Below are 22029 nucleotides of genomic sequence, written 5' to 3' on the forward strand. Positions count from 1 at the left end.
CAAAGAAGGCTCTGTCTACAGTAATTATACATTAAAATATTTTTAAAAATTACACTCATCCCGTAATTACTATTTTCTCAGAAGAGAATGATTCATGTTACTAATGGGTAACATACAGTGTTTGTTCAAAGCGAGTCTCGTTGTATTTTGTTGATCCTTAATCCTGTGCAGAGTTCAGGGGGCTGGAGCTATTCCCAGCATGTATTGGCCGAGAGTCTGTGTACACTCCATCACTGGATGTAGTGTATACATCTACAGGATATATATGCATCTATATATACAAACAGACAGACATTTCATCCAATTTACAGTCTCCAGCTCACCGTGACTATGGTTTGTGGGAGGAAAGCTGAGCCCCCGGTGGACATAAAACCGATACAGGGCGAATATGCAAACTTTTTACAGGCCAGAAGATTTGATAATAGACTTTTTTTTTTTGGCTGAGGGAAGACAATGTGAGTTTCACTCACATCCAGTGAGGAGTGAATAGTCTAAGAAAGTAATGATACTTTATGGTGGATGAATTTTCCGTGCTCCCCCTGCAGCCTCGAACTTTATTGATGGGTTTTGTAGACAGAGGTTCAAAAAAATATTTGCACAAGGACCATTTCTGGCCTCTGAGCTGCAGTTGATTTATGATTCCTCAGGCATTAAAGAGACTGTAACGGGGAATATTTAGGTTAAAGAAATATGAAATTGAACTCCCTTGAGACTAATTACATAGCGGTTGAGACTTTAGGAAGCAAGTTGTACAGTTTCCAAATCAAAACTAGTTTGAGTCTTGTTTGTTTGTTCTGCATTGTTTCCTCAATTTTCATTATATCTCGTTAGATTTGTACGGAGTGTCAAAGTGACCAAAATTAGCAACATGCTATCATGTTGAAAAAATAAGTGAATACATAAGAGTTTGTAATTTAGTGTTGTTGTTTAATATTTAAAAAGTAAGGAAATAAATCGAAGGTAAAAATACAAATTGGGTTTGAATTTGTTAATTTAAAGACTGTTAGGCATAAGTAACAATTTGCAAAGCATAAAAGTAAAGAACAACAGGATATTTACACGACCGCCAAAACTAATTGGCAATCCCATAACACATGGAATGAAATGCAGTTTTCCCTTTTCTTCCTTTCTTTGAACATTTTGAAAGTTCCTCAAACCTGTATAGGACATATAGGAAACAAACTTAAGAAGAGTTAGCAAAAGTGAAAACATTAGAGGGACATGAGGAAGACAGTGTAAGGGTACAAAAAAATGAACCACTGTGTAACAAGTGAAAATTATAATTTAATTTCCATTTAAGTTGATATAAAATGTTAACTTTGACACTTTTGGGCCGCCGTAGAAGACTGCTATCTTTACTTAAAATGCGTCTTTTGTGGAGTTAAATTACAAATAATACAAACGTCCTTCCCAAAAAAGCAGTTTGAGGGAAAAAAAAGAACATTTCAGAGTTTTGACTGGCTCAGAATCATCCCCCTCTGATATGATTTGGGTGTTGGGTTCTCTCTTTTTTTTTTTTTCACAGAGGACAGACTGAAAAGCATCAGTGTTTGAGAGCTGGCACTCATCCCAGCACCTCGGAGGCAGTTTAACACAGCAGTATGAATGCACTTCAACCTGTTGCCCCCATGTGGCCGTTGTTAGAACAGCAGCATTTATTCTTTGCTGGCTTTTCCCATCCTGAAACACACACATGCATGGGCACGGTGCAACTTGATCTCTTGAACATACGTCTATACTAAAGAACATAAGCACTTAGACGTATAGCTTCAGGCCCGCTGCCAGGATTCATGTGTGTTGGTGCATGTGCGTTGAAATGTACTGTACTGTGTGTATCTGCCAGATCCCAAGATTTTTTTTTTTTTTAAAGCTTCTGAAGACGAAGTTTTGAGAAAAACTTTTGTGTGCTTCTATCTTTCCATGGGCTTATTTGCACATGCATTCATTGCCTAGTGTGTTTTCGCATGCTCCTGTGAGAGTGTGTAGGTTAAAGTTTCTGCAGTTACGCAACCAGAGAAACCTCCCCATGACTGAGGCAAAGAAAGCAGATGCATCACAATTTGTGCAGGTGATTATTTCAGTCACAAAATGTACCCTAAATACCTGGGCGTATACCTGTTTGATTACCTGCAATATGACACCAAATTCTTAAAACTGATTCTTTCTATCAACATCAGAGAAAAGTGTTAAGCCCTTCAGAAAGTGCTAATTTGACAATTTATGTTTTTGCATTAATTTGGCGATTATAAAAGAATTCAAGGGAGGTTTGCAGGATACAGGTAGGTCATTTCAAATAGAAGAACCAAGGTCTGTTTTGTTAAGGAGATCTTCTTGCAGTTGTACGTCTCGCTCTCCCCCTGCCGCACATGTGCACACATGAGAGACAAGGTGAGAGAATCCATAGGCATGCCAGGGGATGAGGCTCTCTGTGTTTAGCGCTCTGTGCTAATAACACATGGCCACATGGTAGGAACAGAAGGTGGTGTCTGGGTGCTGTCTGAGATTTTATTAGAAGCCTCTTTGCGTGTGTGTGTGTGAGTGTGTGTGTGTGTGTATGCGTGCATGTGCGTGTGCATGTGCCAAGAGGTCCAAGAATAGCCCTGTTTGCTAATGTGCTTGCTTGGATCTCCATCTGTGAACCTCTTGTCAGAAGAGATTCATAGAGTGTAAACAGTAGCTTTGGGTCAAGCGCTTACTTTCAAGTCAAATTAATTATTCTTAATTTACACAGCACCATATTACCCAAAAGATTATCTCACAACACATTACATATGAAACAGGTCCTGCTTATATGTCTTTGATATTATTTCCAAAGAGACTCATCCACCAGTGGGGAAGCATGTTGCAGCAGTGGTAGGGGTAAGCTTCCTTCGACAGGTAGAACCCTCGAGCAGAACCAGACGTATTGTAGGACAGCGATCTGCTGTGATCAGACACACAAGGACGCAGACTTTTAGAGTCACAGTTAGCAATCATATTTCCTGCAATAGTATATCATATGAGAGCAGCCGTTCATGAGCTGGGTGCATGCTGACAAAGGAAAAGATCAGAATGTTGTGTTTTCCAGCCTCCACAATAACATCAGCTTCAAACAACTTCTTTCTGGTTTAAAAAAACAAAAAACATTGTGGTAACAGTTAAGCACTACCAGCCTTCAAGGAAACAACCCTTGCCGTTACAGATGAAGGGCACAGTTTGGATTGTGTATAAACCACTGATAGCACTCTCTCTCTCTCTCTTATCTGTGGGTTTAGAGTTTTGAAGAAAAGAAAAAAAATGTACAGTCAGCATTTAGCACAAAGGGCGTGCTCTATGGTTTGGTTAACAGACCAGAGAAAGCAAGCATCTGCAGAGAGCAGCAGAAAATGAACTGTCATTCATGAATGTATTAATATGGAGATACTCTGTATCAAATTAGCTTTAAATGATTTAAGTGACATTGCAGTTTTGCACAATGAGCTATGGGCCTTCTGTCACAAGACGGTTTGCACCAAAATACGACAATAGGACATCTCACAATAGCTTTTTACGACCCATAATTATACTTAAAAGTCAGGAAGAAGCCTTGAGGCGCCATAATAAGTATTACAGGGAAAATAGCTCAAAGACGGATAAATAATATGCAGTATAATAATAAAGTTGGTTTGGGGTTACAGACTGAGGTTTAATACAAAAACAAGACTTTCACTGAGGTGAAATCTAAAGTTTTAGAGATACTAGTCAATGAATCAAATATGAATATTTATTATACATACGTGATACTGAATTATTGTCAGGGAATCTTTGGCGCTTGAACTCGACTGGGAGATAGGGTGATCCAAGATGTCTGCCCTGAGGAGCAGCAAGAGTGGGGATAGATGGGAATGGAGGCCTTGGCTGATGATATTGTCTGAGGCTGATGGGATGAAGAAAATGAGTGAACTATGAAGACTGGGGTTGATGGGAATATGGTGGATGATGTCACCTGGGACTGATGGGATGAAGACGTGGCTGTTACTGAAGAATGGGATTGACCGAAACAGCTGAAGATGTAGTGTTAGGCTGAAGGGATGAAGAGGCTGACCAAACTGTGAAGACTGAGGGGTTAACCTGAAGATGACTGATGCTGTGATTTGAGGCTGATAGGATAAAGAAGGTGATGAAACTGCAGAGGCTTGGTGGTTATGGGTAAGCGGAGGGTCGCAGTTACCAATGGCATGAATGAACTGGTGGAATAGAAGGCCATATTAAAAAAAAAAGACAGCAGCAATATGATAGGCTAACAATGAGGGAGTGGAGCATTGCTATTGGACAGATGTGATCAGGTGATGCAGCTGATGATAACCAGAAAATGGGCACTGAGGAGTGTATGTGATATAATTTGAGACTGAAAAAAATAGCCAACATGCAGAATATAGTTTTCCAGACTGGACTTTAAGTCCTGAATTGTATTGTTGTTTTATCCATTAAACACCAACCTTTGTCCATGCTTCAAACACTCTGTAAGTAAAAGATGTTAATGCAATTCACACTGTGTTTACTACTTTATACATGAATTTATAATGCAATATAATCCATGACTTGGCATTGCCAGAAGCAAGTTAACTAACAGAGGGTACAAAGGAAATATTAGGAAAACAGTGTTCAAAGCCAGTGTCTGCCATCTGGCCTAATGGAAAGGACATGAGAACATATGGTAGACATCAACACATCAAGAAGCAGCACAGTGACTAAGCATAATGACAAAATGTCTGTTTTCCAGCCTCCGCTCTACAAACAGTCTGGAAATCTGGGTCCATACAAAACTACTTCCAGTAACAGAAGTGAAAACACATCAACCTCAGTGAAATAAATGTTTTGGAAAAAGTCTTCTGCTGAAGGGCACCAATTGGAACTATGTCTGGACCAATGGAAAGCTGTTATATATTTTGTATTTGGGTGTTTTTTCCGCCATTCTTTCAGCTTTTAAATGTCCTTGGACAGCAAGTATCGTGTTTGTTTTCTTCATTTTTACTACTTAAATTGGCTCTAATCAATAGTGTGTGACACCAGTTGATTAAAGGTGTTGCTCAAAGTGATGAGTCTACAGAGCACACTGCAGTGCCTGTCTGCTCGATGGAGCAGCTTGGCATCAATAGGGGTTATTGTTTTGGTTTTATGACCCACATATTTACTGTTTTGGCTCGATCTGACTGCCCCGACAACTCTAGCTTCTAGCAACAGTAAACAGCTTTTTTACAGAATCAACAAACAGCTCAAAATGTATGCTATATACTTCAACTAAACAACAAACCAATAAGTGCATATAATGGAGCATTTAGCAACTTAACAGCTATGTGAGTATATGCAAGGCGGCCAGCAACACAAACACATGAAAGCTTTCGATGGTCTGTGTCTGCCACAAGAACTTTATAAGGTGATAATACGGCAGTGTAATGTTTACATCATGTTTGCTAAACAACCAGATAATGTTTGATTAAAGTAAACCATTTCTGCAGTTTTAACCCCTACTGGTTGGGTAGGGCATCTGCATTCAGTGAGCTACAAGAAGTGGTGCCTAGCATGCAGGCTAGTGAGTACCTTGAATGTATTACGAAGCATTTGGACACCTGTGCTGAAGTGGGCAACCTGACATCAGGTGTGGCTTGTTAGCTATAATGACAGACGAGCCACAAATGGAACTTGGCCTTCTTCCTATGTGCTCTCGATGGGATGCTGTCAAAGAGGTGTTTATTTTTTTTATCTTAAAGATTACAGCCTTTTGTCCTAATGTGGGCAAAATACAACAAAAAAAACAAAAAAACAATCTTTAAAGCCTTCAGTATGCCAAAGTTTATTGTACAATAGTCATCTATTAAATGGAATGAAACACCTTAAATCCACTGGTTGTTCTTGCTACAAATAAACAATCTAGTTCCGGGTCTAGACTCTGAAATGGGAAAGCGAAAATGAACAACATAGCCCAGTCATCAGGGCTAGCTTTAGCATGGTTAGTTTTATTACTTAGCACTAGTTTGGTTGCGTATTCAACTGAAGTACTGCAGGATTGCACAATGCATAAACTAAACCATGCATCCCCAAACTTTGCACTGTTTTGTTCAAGTGAGAATGAAAAATAAAGAATATGGTCAAACTTTTGATGAAACACAACTTGAATGAGCTACCTGTAGCCCATTTGGTTTCAAAGTTAGCTGAGATTCTTAGCTTTTGTTTGTACATTTGAAACCTGTCTCTCAGTGTAATTGTGTAAGGTGACCTTTTAAGGACCCTAGACTACTGACCCAGTAACAGTAATGACTTGCGCACATGTCCCCAAGGGAATCCTCTTTGACTCTTAAGTCATCAGTCACTGTTTGCGTCAGTAGAGATAAGGAGACAAAAACAGAGACTTTTCTGTTATTCAGAATAAAAGTTCTCGAGATGATGCAGAAAAAAAAGGAAATACACATCTAGAAGAAAAGGTAAATATACAGTAGGGCTTCACTGGATGTTGCAGGCAGAGGACGTAGCTGTAGGGCTTTTTGCCTTCTCATAAACAAAAATCTGGGAGGCATTAAACTCAATTATGACTAACTGCCAGAAATTACAACGTGCTCTCTTGCTGTAGAAGCGTCTCAGATTTATTTATTTTGTAATCAAATGACACACAGTAGGATTTGCACTTTTTCCAACCCCTTTGCCAGGTAGTAAACCATCTACATTAAAGGAACATTCCCCCTTTTCTTCCTAATCAATGCCTCCAGATCATTTTAACCAGCTTTTTGAAATGGGATGGGATAAAGAGGATAATGTGAACATAGAAGGCCATGATAATAACACCATTAAATACATGTTAAAATCAGATTGTGTTTTCAGATACCCAGTGAGGCTGTGTTTAGTGGAGATAGAAAGTTGAAAAGTCAATAGTGCTGTTATCGACCAAAGCTACCAATTTAAAATCCAAACATGCTAACTTTGAAAAAAAAAAAGGAATCTAAATCCAATGCTTTTAGATCAAGAAGATATTTTTGTTATTTCTAACAAATGCAGATGGAACTGCATTTAGTGGTTCAAATGCAAATAAGAGTTAACCCAACAATTGAAAAAACAACTCTGAGATATGATATATAGATATGCTAGTTTTCCTGGGATGGGAGATGCATCTTTTAGAAAGGTATGTGAGTAGTGTAACAGACCACACTGCGACCAATTGAATCCAGACGTCAATCCTCGGCATGCTGTGATAGACGTCCCCCAACAAATGGGAGAAACATTTGGCTATTTATCTCTAACACCCCATTTGACCAGACAAATAAATACATTAGGGGATCTAGCAGGAGAAAAAACAACAGGGTTACAAGACAGTGAGGACATATAATTCATAGTAGACATATGGGATTGATTGGATCTGCTTTTATCTATACAGTTACAGCGCCATTCCTTTGGTCAAAAACAGAGGAGAAGAAATGTTTTTCTCAACTGTTATGCAAGTCTGTTCTGGCTGTCTCATTACTTTTTGTCAGATTTTCCAAAGCCTTATTCACAACTGCAGAGGTACAGATGAATTGATTCTTCTTCAGGACTGGCGTCTGGGTTAAAACCCTGCCAGAGATCATTTTCACATTTTTCCACACATAGCTCGTCTGCAGTTTTCCACCAACAGCCTACTTAACTTGAACTTGAGTTCTTGCTTAGACGCACTCTGCAGTGGTTGTTTATAAAGGACAAATATCAGAAAGCACTAGAAGTGGCTCCTTTGTAAAGGCGATATTTAGGTAGGTAATATTCATTGCATCATCAATTTTTGGGTCTCTTTAATGTTCTAATATGCATGTCGTTCTGCACCTGTTCTTTGTTATTAAACAGAAGTTTTTGGAACATGCACCCCCAGAAAATATACTGAAGACACCTCAAATTTATATGACAACCTGATTCTAGTTTGCTAAAGAAATCTCCCCTCCTCCCCCTTCCTTTTTTCACTCTCTGTATCTCCATCTACCATTCTCTCTCTCTCCTCCCCCTCTCTTCTTCTTTCCTTCTGTGTTTTCCTCCAGAGACTTCCCAGTTTTTGAACACCACTGTTCTTACCTTCTGGCCCTCCACCCCACGCACACACAAAGAGAGAGAGCTGCAGGTAAGCTTGCATATGGAAGCATGGAGTTGTGATTTCCTGTTTGATTATTTCGTCTTTATTTCTGTTTTCCGGGTGAGATTAACAGTTGACACCGCAAGGCTTTTTGGCAGCAGCTAGAGCTGCAAGAGACAAGGCAGGAAGACCAATGCATGGAGCAAAAAAAAACAAGTGTTAGAAGTTTGCTGATTTGCATATTGTTGTAGGAAAACCACCAACTGCATTATCTTTAATCTTATACAGATCAACAGTGCCTTTTTAGAACTGCTTTAAAGTATTCGTTTGACTTTAGACTCTGGAAGCCAATCTGTTGCACTTGGATCCAGTTTCTGTCTGCATTTTTCATGGCTCTGGAATCAATCATTCTGGTTTTGCATTGTGTGAAGGGTTGATTTTGTACAGTCATGATCCTAACAAATGATATATCTGCTCTCAGATCACTTTAATACATGATAACTAAGGAACACATGCTGCAAAAATGACTTTACTTTTGTTTTGTCTGTACTTTTATGCACACGTGTACATGATGATTGGTGAAATATACATATAACATATAGTATGCACTTTCAGAACATCTGTGTTGCATTATAGCTCACAGTGCTGCTTCATGCAGAAATGTATCAAGTTTATAGCTTATAGAAGTTTTTAGAAGTGGTGCTTAGAAAAATGCATTTTGGTTTAAGCTGCAGCTGTAATGATGTGGCTTGCCAGGGATAATTGAATCAAGGAATCCAGGACACACTGGTTTCCGATCAGTTAACATGAACTTTTGACCGATTACTTTGTTACACTTTGGGGAATGGGTGTGGTGACTTGGTGTGTGTATGGCCAGGGGCGCTGCCAGGGATTTTGTGCCCCACAAATAATTACAAAATGATTTGATTTTGAAACAAAAAAATGAATTTACATTTTAAAGGGCCCCAGTCAATTATTGGCCCTTAGAATAGTCCTATTTCCCCCCATACAACACCCCTGTATGTAGCTGGGGGTGATGATCTTCTACTTTGCTTTTATATTTCTCATGCTATTTTTTAAGAACAAGCATTTGAACAAAACCAATCCATTTACATCTGATCTCTTTTTTAGGCTAAAGGTTTATATTTTGTTGCTCTTAACCCCTCAAACCATTCTAATTATTCACTCTCTCCCTTTGCCTTCTGTTTGTAGGATCCCAGGAAACCATGTTCCCTCTCCGTGTACCCCTGCTGGCCATATTAGTCAGCGTGGCGCTGTGTCAGTATGATTACGACTACCCGCCTGTTTCCATGCTAGGACCCTCTGGGCCTAACTGTAATCAAGAATGCGACTGCCCGATAAGCTTCCCCAGTGCCATGTATTGTGACAGCCGCAAGCTCAAGTTTGTCCCTATTGTCCCAACAGGGATCAAGTACTTGTACCTCCAGAACAACCAAATACAGGAGATCAAAGCAGGTGTGTTTGATAATGTAACTGACACGCTTCGCTGGCTGATTCTTGACCATAACCAAATCACCAATGGCAAGATAGAAAAGGGTACAATTGACAAACTCACAGCCCTAGAGAAGCTCTTCTTTAGCTACAACGACCTGACAGAGCCAATCATCCCGCCCTCAAAGTCCCTCGATGAGCTGAAGATGATGCACAACAAGTTGTCCAAGTTCCCCTCTGGTCTCCTGACTGACAAGGAGAATCTGACCTCTGTCAACGTTCAGTTCAATCAGCTGACATCAGATGCCATCTCCGGTGCATTCAAGGGCCCAAAGAAGATGCTGTCCCTAGACGTGAGCCACAACAAGCTGAAGAAGCTTCCAGCTGGAGTCCCGAGTTCTCTGGAAATCCTCTATGCTGACTTCAACGATATTGATTCTGTCGGCGCAGGATATTTGAACAAGCTGCCCTCTCTGCAGTACCTTAGAATCTCCAACAACAAGCTGGTTGACTCGGGACTCCCTGCTGGAGTATTCAATGTAACATCACTGGTGGAGCTGGACCTGTCTTTCAACAAACTGCAGTCCATCCCTGAGATCAACGAGCAGCTGGAACAACTCTACCTCCAGGCCAACGAGATCAACAGTGAGTTATAATTGACAAGCTTTATCATTTGAAATTCTTTCAAAAAAATGTTTTTTCATCCAAGTGGGTTTAGCATGCTCTTTACCTTAAGTGGGCTTCATATGGTTATGGGCTCTGAGCAACATGGCTTTAAATGGGCACACAAATGGGCAAAATGGGGTACCATTTAATCAGGAAACATTGGTACCAGTAACGACCAAAGTGGCAATATGGGCCCTGTAAGGAGACAATCAAGGTCCCTTCAATACCTAACCAAGGCTTACCCAAGTGAAGGCCTATGTAGGAGCTGTGGACAAGGCCTCAATTGGTTGGGTCCCATATGGTTTGGATTTAGTTATCAGACCAAAACCCAATTTGGGTATCTTTTAGTTAGTAACACACTTTAAACTGCATTTAATTGATCATAGAAAATGTGCCTTCAAGTGTTTGAAATGTTTTCATTTGGGACTTGTTTATGCTAGCTCACTCATTGTCTTCATCTTACTGCCATTGTAGGCTCACTGGTTACTTCTGGTTACACTGGAACATCATTGTCCCCAACTATTGTCAGGCAGAATGGAATGAAACCACAGTTTGGGTTGTGTAGCCTCTTCTTGCAAATGCAAGCTAAAAAAGAAAGTGTACTCTTAAAAAACATTTCTCCTGTGCACTCCTGCTGGACAAATAGTTCAAAGGGTGGAAATCTTTAGCAACTATTCAACATTTCTCCATTTTTGATTTGTTGCAGAGTTTGACCTGGGAAGTCTCTGCAAGTTCGTGGGACCCCTCAACTATTCCCACCTGAAACATCTGCGCCTGGACGCCAACAACATCACACACAGCAGCATGCCTCCTGAATCCTCCAACTGCCTGCGCCAAGCTTCAAATATCATGTTTGAATAAGGAACTCCCATAATTCAGCGACCTGTCTGGGGCCCTGATTTTCACTACCATGGCAGCTCATCACACTGCCTTCTGGATTTAATATAGTACCCCTCCTTTTAAAGTACTCACATTTTCTCACACATAAACAAGTCTGGGGTACTATAATGGCACCTTCATCAATTAGAAAATACAGGCAGAGCTGTGCTAATGTAAGATACACTAGATAACAATTTGGCTTTTTTTTAAATTTGCAACACATTTTGCACAACATGAAACTAGACACACTACACATAATCAAGTATGAATAAACATCATCAGTGTTGGAAGAAACCTGAAGGCAAAAAAAATAATAAAATAATGTAAAAAAGCTACCAATGTTATATGAAGAATGAATCTATGTTGAAAACACACACTTAAACATTCCAAACTCTCATTTAATTACATTGAATACAGACACAATGGAGTAAACAAAGGCTCCATGGTCTCAATTCAATTGTAGTGTTCTTTTGTTGTCTGTCTTGTGTGTTTTGCTAATTATGTGAGTACAATTATTAATCCATTGCTGTGCAAGGGACCAGCAAATGACTGCATACTCACATTTCAGTGTATTATGTGAGAAATTTTGAACAAATGTAAGAAAAAAGCAGTTACAGAGAAGTGATATTTTTTTGACTGAATCAAAAAAGTTTTAAAGAAAATACCAAAGTTATTTATTCATGAGTGCAATTTGTTTCAGAAAACATATGGCCCCTTTGATTGACTTCCTTGATCCATGTAAAAATATATTAACCCAACTAAACTGAAAAGTTTCTTGAGTCAAACTAGGACTTGATTATTTCCAAAGTTCTTGATGGTAATATGAGAGATAAATGACACATGGTTAAAAGGCATTGGTATTATCATTAAAACGACTTTGCTCAGTAAGCTTGAGCTTTTGAAGTTTTTTCTTGAAATCACAAGTCAAATTGTTCTTTACGTCTCGGCTGTCCACTGTCAAGCTCTTTTCTGATTTGTATTCAGCATCTACATTACTTACTTGCATGCAACCAATGGTACCATTCCTTGATAATAAACTACAGCTTTTGCAGTTAAGGCGCTTTCATTGTTACGTTGTTGTTTGACATGTTTGATACATGCTTCCTACCAAAAAACAAGTCTACTTGGCGGCAGTGTTGGATTATGTCAATAGAATATCACATTTTGTTCAGGTAATTTTGCATTTTATTGCGATTTCTTTTGTGGCCTTTGACTCAGTAACTGCTCTTGGATTTGCTTTGGGGAAATCAAACACAGTTGAATAAACTATGTTTCCAACAGCCTGCTGTAGTTAATTTCTCGGGTGTTTTGTAACATACTGATAAAGACATCTTATCAGCTAAGGTACTCCTGTAACTCCAGTCCTAACCACCTTTATGAAGGGATTATAATTTGAACTGATGGTTTATTTATTGTTTTTAAATTGTTCACTCACCATGAGATAAAGAAGATGTAGCGGCAAGTTTCCGAGGTTAACATGATGTTAACCTTGCTCATTCACGAGATAATGATTTAGCCCCTGGCACAAACTGCACAATTTTGATAACTTGATATTTGGCAACCCATTGCTCATTTCATGCTACAAAATAACAACATGGCATCTGCCTAAATTCCGAAGTGTAGGCTTCAAAATGGCGTCCAACAAACCGTTAAGTCATTATATGGTTGCTAAATCTGTTATTGACACAATCCATGCTCAAAACAAATCACTAAACTGAGCCAGATTGTGCCTACATCAACAGAAAAACACTGGATATCTTTAGTCTGTTGTTCATTATCCCTTAATTCTTTCTATGGAGAGTTGTCCTGGATAAAATTTGGTAGCCAAAGCAGAGAATTCTCAAAATGTAAACGTTTCACACCTTTTACTGTTTAGAAAAGTCATAACTTATGATCAAGTTCAACTGCAGACTTTTCTTTCCCTTCACTGTAAAAGAGAGTAAAGACAAATAGCTGTCATCTCTGCTGAAAAATGACCAACAAAATGTGACATCTTAAAACAAATTCAGCTACAAGCCCAGTTACATCCTTGAAAATGTTCCTAGTGATACATGAATGCCATAATAAATCAGGAGCAAAGTTTTACAGACATCGTCACTTTCCTTTACAATATCAGAGCTGTGCACAAACTGTAACAACACCACTATGCCTCACTGATGTGAACCACATGTGTTGGAATCACTAGTTTCTTTATTCCAGAGTTCCTCATTAGAGTAGACACAATTTAAAGACAGTAGGTAAGTTAATTAGAAACGTGGCACTTGGAGTTGTTATAAAAATGGCTTCCAGATGGCCCATTGATTCCTGCTAGAGTTTGTAATTCGAGCCAGCTGTTAAGTTAAGTTATGCTTTGATATGAGCCACTTCTGTGAGTAAAAGTCAGAAAAGTCTATCAGGACGTGCTGAGAGGTAATTTAAATACCTTAAACACTTCCCTATGCTATCAAATACCATTCAGGTGGTAAGAATGTTTTGCCGTCTACTGAACATGTGACATGCTTTTTTAAAACAGCTTTCACATGTCACATGTTTTTGTACGCTCATTTTGACTGATTCCCAATCTAAGACAATTTCCTCCACTTCCTCCTGTGTTGCCCTTATTTAAATCCTGAGTGGAGCTCCTGCTGCCCGTGTCTAGACAATAAAGTCTTTTATAAAGCCTTAAGCCTCACATCCTCCTGCTCAAGACGTTAAGTGAAAGTATAATCAGCTGTAGTGGCCTGGCCGCCCAACTTCCAAAGATCATCCTTCTATCCAGACCGTCTCCAGCTGTTTCATCTCTTTATCTCTTTCGTTACTCATTTTCTTTATTCGTCCAAAGGCACACTTATCGAGTCTTGAAACTTTACTGTACAAAAACTAAAATCCCACTCTGCAGATTTCTCATATTTGTTGTTTGATAATTCACTTCCCTTTTTCATATCAAGCTTACTCCCCATCTCTTGTCCATTTTTCCTTTTCTCACCCATTTCCCAAAAAGTAAAGACATGGGCTCCAGATGTCCCATCTGTGTCCCTAGCACAGACACGCACAGCTGAGATACAATGCAGGATGATGGGGAGGGGTGACAGAAAGGAAGAAAAAAATGCATTTACATGATCTTTTTGGGGTTTTTTTGGCACTTAAATACTTTTTAAGTTCCTCATTCTAAGACGATAACAGTCATTAATCACAAAATTATCAAACATGGTTAATTGCAACAAAATTGGCTGAATAACAGCTTTGCACTTGCTTTTGTGGACATAAAAAAAAAGGTGTGAGAAAGCCCATCCAGCTTTGATTTATAGCGTTTTACAGCGCATTCATGAAGCTCCGCCTTTATTAAGTCTTTGAACATTCTTATTGATTCCACAACGTTGTAATATTAGTGTTCCAGACTTTGAATTTGCATTGCATTATGGTGTTGCAGAAGCATGATATGTAGAGAAACATCGGGAGCCTCACATACACACACTCAGACATGCACACAGCACTGTTTCACAATTACTGTCTCACCTCTGCCTAATGTCTCTGTTACTACCTCTTATGGTAGTACAGAGGTGAGGTCTATACAAACATTGTCCCTGTGTGGGCAGGGCAGGCTCTACCTCCACCTTTTCCTCAAAACAAGTGCCTGAACTCAACAGCAGTCTGGAGCTCCTGCCCTACTGCAGTGGATGACGTTGTATTGCAAGGCTGTTTTTGGCAATGACTTCATGTGAAATCCTCGGTAATGACTTAAGTGAGTGTCACATTATCAGTGATAGGCATGATGGTGAAAGCTGCAAAAAGATGTGGGTTGTAAAAAGGGAATTTTCCCATAAAAAGTTGGGTGTGAATGTCTGAGTGCAAACCCCCTTAAGCTCGGAACTTACCTCATCGGACAACCTAGTAAACACATCTCAAGGCCCGTTAGCCGTATAGTGGTTGTGCACCCATCCCCCATCGCAATGGGTGAAGAGCAAATCCCCCATCGCAAACCAAATGGTTCACTTGGGTGGAGTGACAGCAGTCAAACCCTCAAGACAGATAACTTCAGAAAAAAAAAGAAGAGGAGACAAAATGAAAGAGGCGGAAAAAAAACAAAACTAATGGGCTGGTAGAAAAGTAGGCAACCCAAACTCTCAGAGGACAACCCAACTCTCACAAACAATCCTCCTCCCTCCTACAACACATGCTCCATCCTGTTGGGGCAGCCGGTGCATGTTCAAGGTGCAGCCTTGGTGGAAGTGAACCAACATCAATACAATTCTAACTGGGACAGTTCACAGGGCTGACCACATCAGAGCCATTGACACTGTGGACTGTTCATTATCAGATCAACACACTGAAGAGGTAGAGGAACCAAACCTCATCTGGCTTCAAGTAGACCACTTGCAACATCTGGAGACGCAGGTAAAATGATCTTGACTTTCTTTGGTAGTAAATCTGATAGAAAGGAGGAGGAGTAAAAGGCAAATGTGTCGTACATCAATCAGATAACATCTGATTGTATTCATCTTTACTTTTGATGCAGTGCCACCTTGAATTTTTAGAAAGTATAGGTAAAAGTGGTGGAGGAACTTTGCAAATACAAGATGGCTTTGTAATTTATTAATGTGTTTCAGGTGTTACATGTAGTTTTTTCTCAATAATTGAAGATGCTAAATTTGTAATGAATACCAATAACAATCATCCAAGCATAAGGCTGTAAATGTATGAAATATGCCAAACCAACTATGTCTATCAAAAGTCTGCAAATGACATACATTGTAGTCTCTGTTTTTTTCATCCATAGTTATTATGCATAATCACTTACTTTCTCAGCTCTTGCAAGCTAACTCCTTCAAATGCTTCAAAGTCATGAGGAGGATTTCAGCAAAGCCATCAACTGGGACACATGCCGCTAGAAGCGCTGCAGTGCAAATACGACCCGTTGTGTGATTAACATAACTGGCTCAGACTCAAAGCCTCTGGCAGGAAATTAGCATTATCATATTTCCCTCCATTTGTCTCTGCCCAGTCTGTCAGGAATAAAGTAGACAACATTTGTCAGATATGGTCCAGTTTGCAGAGATTTGTGAAACCCTGACTCATCGTTTTTTCTTACCAACAATCTGTTATAAATGACTATCGTGTTTTAATTAGAATGGAAGAGTACTAGACTCTGTTTGGCTGAGTTTTTCACACATCATTAATTGTATTGCTTGATGTTATTGACATTCCTGGCACCTTGAATAAGTGTTGCTTTTTCACTCATAAGGTGCCGGTAGGAGGTGGCACATGGGCCTACCCTTCAACAAACTTATCAGATGGATGATTTAAATATTGCCTTATCCCTAATCCTTTTATCCAAAAACATATTTATACGGCTGCTAGTTGGCCCTTAATGACATACAAGATTTGTAATGGTATGCAAAGACGTTTAGGCTAATGGGCTAACCTAACAAGCTTGTTTAAACAGTGCAGCTAGTGAGGCATGCATCTGCATTGTCCTTGGCGTAAAGTTCCTATAAATGTGCTCAGGACTAACGCTCAGATGTGTAATTGATTGGTCAAGATTACAGACATGTGTAGAGGAATGATCACTGTTAAGGCACCATGACAAACACAGGAGGAGCTCTAATGGGATTGCATGGCTGATCATGGATCAGGGTCGCAGAGATTATCCCACCGCATTCAAACCTTTGAGGTCATCACTGGAAATTAGCCAAATCCCATGCTGGCATGTTCAAAGGGTCAACAGGAGTGACATTAGCAGTCTTCTACAAAAACAATTTGACAAACCAGTGGGCAGCAGAATCCCTAACGCTCTTACTGATTAGTAATAATAATACACTGGCTTTGTAGCATCCCTGTAGTTCCCTTTCACAAATCTGTTTGATTGATGCATGGCAAGATTGTCCATCAGCACCAAACTGGAATCCAGATTTATCATAACAAGGCTCCGTCTACCATGATGTGCTTTCAATCATGTAATTTATGTAATTTATGTAATTTTTGTCCATCCCCAATTTTTGTTCAATGCAGTCACTGTAGGTTTTTACAGTTGACACACTGCAGATTGATGAAGCGTTATCGCAGCATGGACAGCCAAATAAGAAAAAGAGTACAAAGGTCAGAGAAGGAATCATAGGGATTTGTAAGAGGAATTATAACGGGTATGTAGACCAAAGGAAGACAGGTTGTACATTTAAAACTCAGTAGACAGTGATAGTCTTGCATTAGCCTGTTTCTAAGTGGGCCATGTCTGAAGTCCTGAAAAGGCTTAGCACACTAAAAACCATGGGGCAATGACCCTTGGGAGATCCTAGGAGAATTTGATTGGCCGAGAGAGGCTTTGGTGTCATCATGAGTGACAAGTTGGCACGCAGTGAATGAAAATTCTAGTAGTACAAATACGGAGAAGTCTGAGGTACAGCTTCATTACTTGGGACTATACGCTTGATAACTAGCTGAAGAAGGACATAGACAAGAGGGAACCTGCAGAGTTAAAGGTAAGCTGGAAAACACTGCTAAGTCTGGATGACACGGTTGGTAGTAAAAGAGATAATTGTCTTGGAACTTTAGCAATTGGGCATTTAATCTTAATGGAAGCATGGGTTACATTTTATTATATTTGTATCATATTTGTGCCACATGCTGTACTTCAAGGCTGGGTCAAGAAGCTTTGACCCTTTTACATTAAAAAAAGAAGAAGCACATCCTTCAAAACAGGTGTGCCGGCTTTGTCTTTGAAGCATCCAATCCATGGAAAAGCTTAGCTTACACAAAATGAGTTCCAGACAAACTTGGAGTACATCAAGAATTTAAACAAGCACCAGATGGCAGCTGAAAGGAATCAAGTAAAACTTAATGGATGGGTGGATAGAACAGACCTGTTGTTTTTGCCTCTTTTTTTTGTACTTGAAATGTATCAGTTGTAAATGGACTGCAACTGTATATATTTTTTTATATCCACCTAAACGCACACTAATATACAATGAAGGCAACAGAGCTGCCATGCAACCCAATTGTATGTCTTTCAGGAGAAACATACTCTGAAGGTTCAAGAACACTGGAGCATATGGACAGGATTGTATTCAACCTGTTGCATATCAAACCTTTTCTTTTGCCCTCATCAGTAGTTTGTACCTAGCAATCTGCTGCAACAGGGTAAAATCCAATTTCTTCAAGTATTTGTGTGCAAAGCTGGGTTGATATGTATGCGTGCTAATTTGCATGCTTGATTGTTTTGGCTCTACAAACCAAAGCAATCTGACGTAGAGATGTAGCAAGCTTAGCCATATATGTTGCAATCAAACCCTGATGAGCAGTAGGTGTTTTACAACTGACAGGTAAAGTCTTCAAGTCTAAGCTTGCTGTTTACTCTGATGCTATTAAAGTTAACCCCGGCTCTGCATTCTGTTGTTGGAGCAGGACTTGTTATTGGACGACAAGTAAAGACCCAGAGATACTGTAGTTGGCTAGCTCTTCTATAAGCAGCTGCCATTGGAATTGAATGATAACGTCATTAGTACTAGAGTATGCAACTCATGCTGGTGGTAGCTAGTCTTCTCCACAGTTTGAACAAGTAGGTAGTACAAGCATTTATATCATCTTATTTTTATTTCAACCATGTGATTTGCAGTATTATAAGTGGCTATATGTTGGGCCTTACGAGGTCTGCAGCAAGAGAGAGACACACAGGTTCTTAAATGTCAACAATTATATGGGTCATCACTGTGGTCCTAATTCCCAATAGTCCCCAATCCTTTGCAAATTATAACATCTTCGCTGATCCTCTTTACTTTGGCTGTCTAGAGCATTAGGATGTCCGCTTGCCCTTCCCTTATCTTACACTTTGTCAGACATGACACAGTTGTCTATAATATTGTTTGTCTCTCTTTCCATCATAGGTTGGGCAGCAAAATGGTACTTCTACTGAGCCTTCTCTGCACCTTGTGCCTGGTTGGTCCCGTTCTAGGCCAGGACATGCCTTATGAGGAATATATAGCCCAGATCCAGGCCTGCCCCAAAGAGTGTCACTGCCCCCCAAACTTTCCTCGTGCTGTCTACTGTGACAATAAAGGCTTGAAGAGCATCCCCAATATCCCCCCTTATACTTGGTATCTCTACCTGCAGAACAATCTTATAGAAGTGCTGTCGGCAGATTCACTACGCAATGCCACAGAGCTGCGCTGGCTGAACATAAATCGCAACAAAATCACCACTGAGGGAGTAAAAGAAGGTGTCCTAAATGCAATGTCTCACCTGGCGCACCTCTACATGGATGACAACCTCTTGTCTTCTGTGCCATCTCCCCTGCCAGCCAGCCTTGAACATCTGCGTCTCTCTCGCAATCGTATCTCCAAGATACCTCCTGGTGTCTTCAATGGTCTGGAAAAGCTGAATCTCTTGGACCTGCAGGGAAACAAGCTAATGGATGATGATGTTACTGAGGTGAGCATGAAGGGTTTAAACAGCCTGGTACAGATAAACCTAGCCAAAAATCAGCTGAGTCGCATGCCACTTGGCCTACCACCCACCACCACCCAGCTTTTTCTTGATGGCAACAACATTGAGAAGATCCCATCTGGCTACTTCAAAGGCTTGCCGAAAGTGGCATTTCTGAGGCTCAACCACAATAAGCTTGGCAGCAGTGGGGTTCCAAAGAATGTATTCAATGTTTCCAGCATTTTGGACTTACAGCTGTCACACAACCAGCTGACTGAGGTCCCCCTCATTCCTTCAGGCCTTGAGCACCTTCACCTGGACCACAACAGGATCGGAAGTAAGTCTGGGACTTTTTCCCAAAGCTTCTACTTTTCTGAAATGTAGTGATTGATTAAGGCTGCAGATGCATACAGTGTGCATTTCATGCATCCATTGAACAGGATTGTTGATCAGAAAGGGATTCTGGAACGTCATTGTAAGTTTTCTAACGTCAGTCTTCTTTGTGTGTTTACAGATGTTAGTGGCTCCAATGTGTGTCCTGTAGACCTGGAGACTTTGGATGACTCAGTCAATGAAAGTATTCCTCGACTGCGCTACCTCAGACTGGATGGCAATACAATCAAGCCACCAATTCCCCGAGATGTCATTCTGTGCTTCCGTCTCCTGAGGTCCATCGTCATCTAAAAACGTCATAAGCATATTTCTGTCTCATCTGTTACACTTGTGAATGTATGCAAAAGAAATGGGTTAAAAGTAATATTTGCATGTTTGGTCAATATTTGACACTTGTTCCCATCAAGTTGTTTTTTGTTCTGACCAAGGGGAAGGTACATTTTAGATTCAGAAAATTATTTTCAGTGGAATTGAAATAAAATCTAAAAGAAAGTATAAGATTTGGAACGCATTGGTTTTAATGTCTATTTAGGCGGCAATCTGTTGACTACTAGTTGTGCCTTATGATGATATAAGCATCTGTATGTACAGTTGACCATGATAATGTGATTTGATTTAGATGAAAAAGGAGATCATCAGATCTTTCAGCTTTCAGAGGAGGGAAAGCTTCTGAATGTAGACAAAGTAACTTTCATGTTTTTCTATTTCATTTTAAATTTTTCGGGAAAAAGCTTTGTTTTTTGTAGACTTGAAGCCAAATCAATAGTGCTGTGTTCTAGTTTTATGTTTAAGTTTTATATACTTTTCTTATATTACTATCTTCTACAAACATGGATATTAACTGTAGGTAATTTATTTTTATTTAATATCTGAGAAAATTAAGTAGAAACTTGGGAGTCCTGTGAAACCTCATGGCCAATATCACTTAAACTTTTGTGTACAATGCAATAACTGTTTGTTTTTTTTACAATGCCAACACACTTTGTAATTCTGAACATCACTTTTCTGAATAAACTGAGCACGAGATTTCATTTTTAATGTCTCTCCGATTTTAATAAAACTTCTGAAAAATGAATATTTGCTTCAGTGTCATTTTTTATTTTGCTAATAATGGTGGTATCATGGGATTTTCGTTTGCCCTTATGTTTTGAAACAGTTATTTAAGTAAGTAAAGTTTTCTACCTCATTATATTCAGGCTACATTGTTATATGAGGCTTAGTGTTAGGAAACTATAAGTCAACACACAGTAGATTATCATCCACGTAACACTTTTGCCAAACAAGAAAGTCAATACTTGCCTCCAATTAGATGAATCACTATTTTTAGTGTTTTTCTTGGATGACTTTGACTCAGTTTCCATTACAAGAAATGATTGACTGTTAGGTTGACATGGCCTTGTAATAATAAAATACTAGATTTTCTTTAAGCTTGGGCACTTTTCTTAGTTAAAAAAAACAACATGAAAATAGATTAGTATACATTTCTCGATTTAGTCTCTCTGTGTCTCTTGTATATTCTACCATCAAATAAACCATAGAGCCAGATGCAGACCCCCCCGGAGTGTAAAAAACACCTGGAGCCACAATAAACCGTCATGTGAATAGTTGACTACACATGCATCTGATGGACTTTATAAGTCTGTTGTGACTTCACTCAGCTAATGAATTAAGTTATACTCTTGTTTTTTCACTGTAAAAAAATAATTATTGATCACTTAAAGTGATTTTCCTTTTACCAATTCAAAGCCCCAGAATAAGTGCTACAACAGAACCCGGCTAACAACCAGCGTAAAATCCCCTCTCACGTCCAATTGTGCTTCAAACAGAGTGGACCAACTCCACAGGACTTCTTTGTAACTTGCAATGCACACTGTCATATTAAGTGGACATCAATTTGATGGCAGGATATTTGGGGAAAATGTTCATTCATTTCTTTGCCTATTGAGATTTTTCAGCAAAAGAAGAGCCCTGAATATAGATCCCAGTTTATATGGCAGGTGCAGAAGGATGTCTGGCATTCCCAAAAAACGTCCTTTTCCCCTCACTCATCAAAAGGTCTAGAGTTACCACGGGAGTGAGAGTGAGAGAGGTGGGTGGTGGGAATAAATCATGGCCTTCAAGCTGACAGTGTGAGGCTCGCTAGCAGCATGCTGTGTGTCTATATTTTGTTTTAACAACGGATTCAGAAGTCAACCCATGAG

The 22029-nt window shown here is 39.6% G+C and overlaps 2 protein-coding genes across 3 annotated transcripts; both read left to right on the forward strand.

The window, feature by feature from the left end:
• Positions 1 to 7584: 7584 nt before the first annotated feature.
• lum (lumican) lies at positions 7585 to 12321 on the forward strand. Its single transcript, XM_065951528.1, has 4 exons — positions 7585 to 7733; positions 8013 to 8092; positions 9257 to 10141; positions 10869 to 12321. The coding sequence occupies exons 3-4, from the start codon at positions 9271 to 9273 to the stop codon at positions 11021 to 11023; spliced, it is 1026 nt and encodes a 341-aa protein (XP_065807600.1). The 5' UTR covers positions 7585 to 7733; positions 8013 to 8092; positions 9257 to 9270; the 3' UTR covers positions 11024 to 12321.
• Positions 12322 to 15167: 2846 nt separating this feature from the next.
• On the forward strand, positions 15168 to 20903 carry kera (keratocan). Of its 2 annotated transcripts, none has more exons than XM_065951586.1 (3): positions 15168 to 15415; positions 18898 to 19772; positions 19950 to 20903. In XM_065951586.1, exons 2-3 carry the CDS (start codon positions 18911 to 18913, stop codon positions 20117 to 20119), a joined length of 1032 nt encoding a protein of 343 aa, XP_065807658.1. In that variant the 5' UTR covers positions 15168 to 15415; positions 18898 to 18910; the 3' UTR covers positions 20120 to 20903. The 2 variants fall into 2 exon arrangements, with proteins under 2 accessions (XP_065807658.1, XP_065807657.1); XM_065951585.1 differs by lacking the exon at positions 15168 to 15415 and adding an exon at positions 17339 to 17496.
• Positions 20904 to 22029: the final 1126 nt, after the last annotated feature.

This window comes from Labrus bergylta, chromosome 23 (assembly GCF_963930695.1).
Source record: "Labrus bergylta chromosome 23, fLabBer1.1, whole genome shotgun sequence".
In the NCBI taxonomy this organism is placed as follows: Eukaryota; Metazoa; Chordata; class Actinopteri; order Labriformes; family Labridae; genus Labrus; species Labrus bergylta.

Bases quoted from the DNA above. Each gene is read 5' to 3' on its own strand.
- kera (XM_065951586.1), top strand. From the start codon at position 18,911: ATGGTACTTCTACTGAGCCTTCTCTGCACCTTGTGCCTGGTTGGTCCC. The intron at 19,773-19,949 runs GTAAGTCTGGGA...GTGTGTTTACAG, and splicing joins GGACCACAACAGGATCGGAA to ATGTTAGTGGCTCCAATGTG.
- lum (XM_065951528.1), top strand. From the start codon at position 9,271: ATGTTCCCTCTCCGTGTACCCCTGCTGGCCATATTAGTCAGCGTGGCG. The intron at 10,142-10,868 runs GTGAGTTATAAT...GATTTGTTGCAG, and splicing joins CCAGGCCAACGAGATCAACA to AGTTTGACCTGGGAAGTCTC.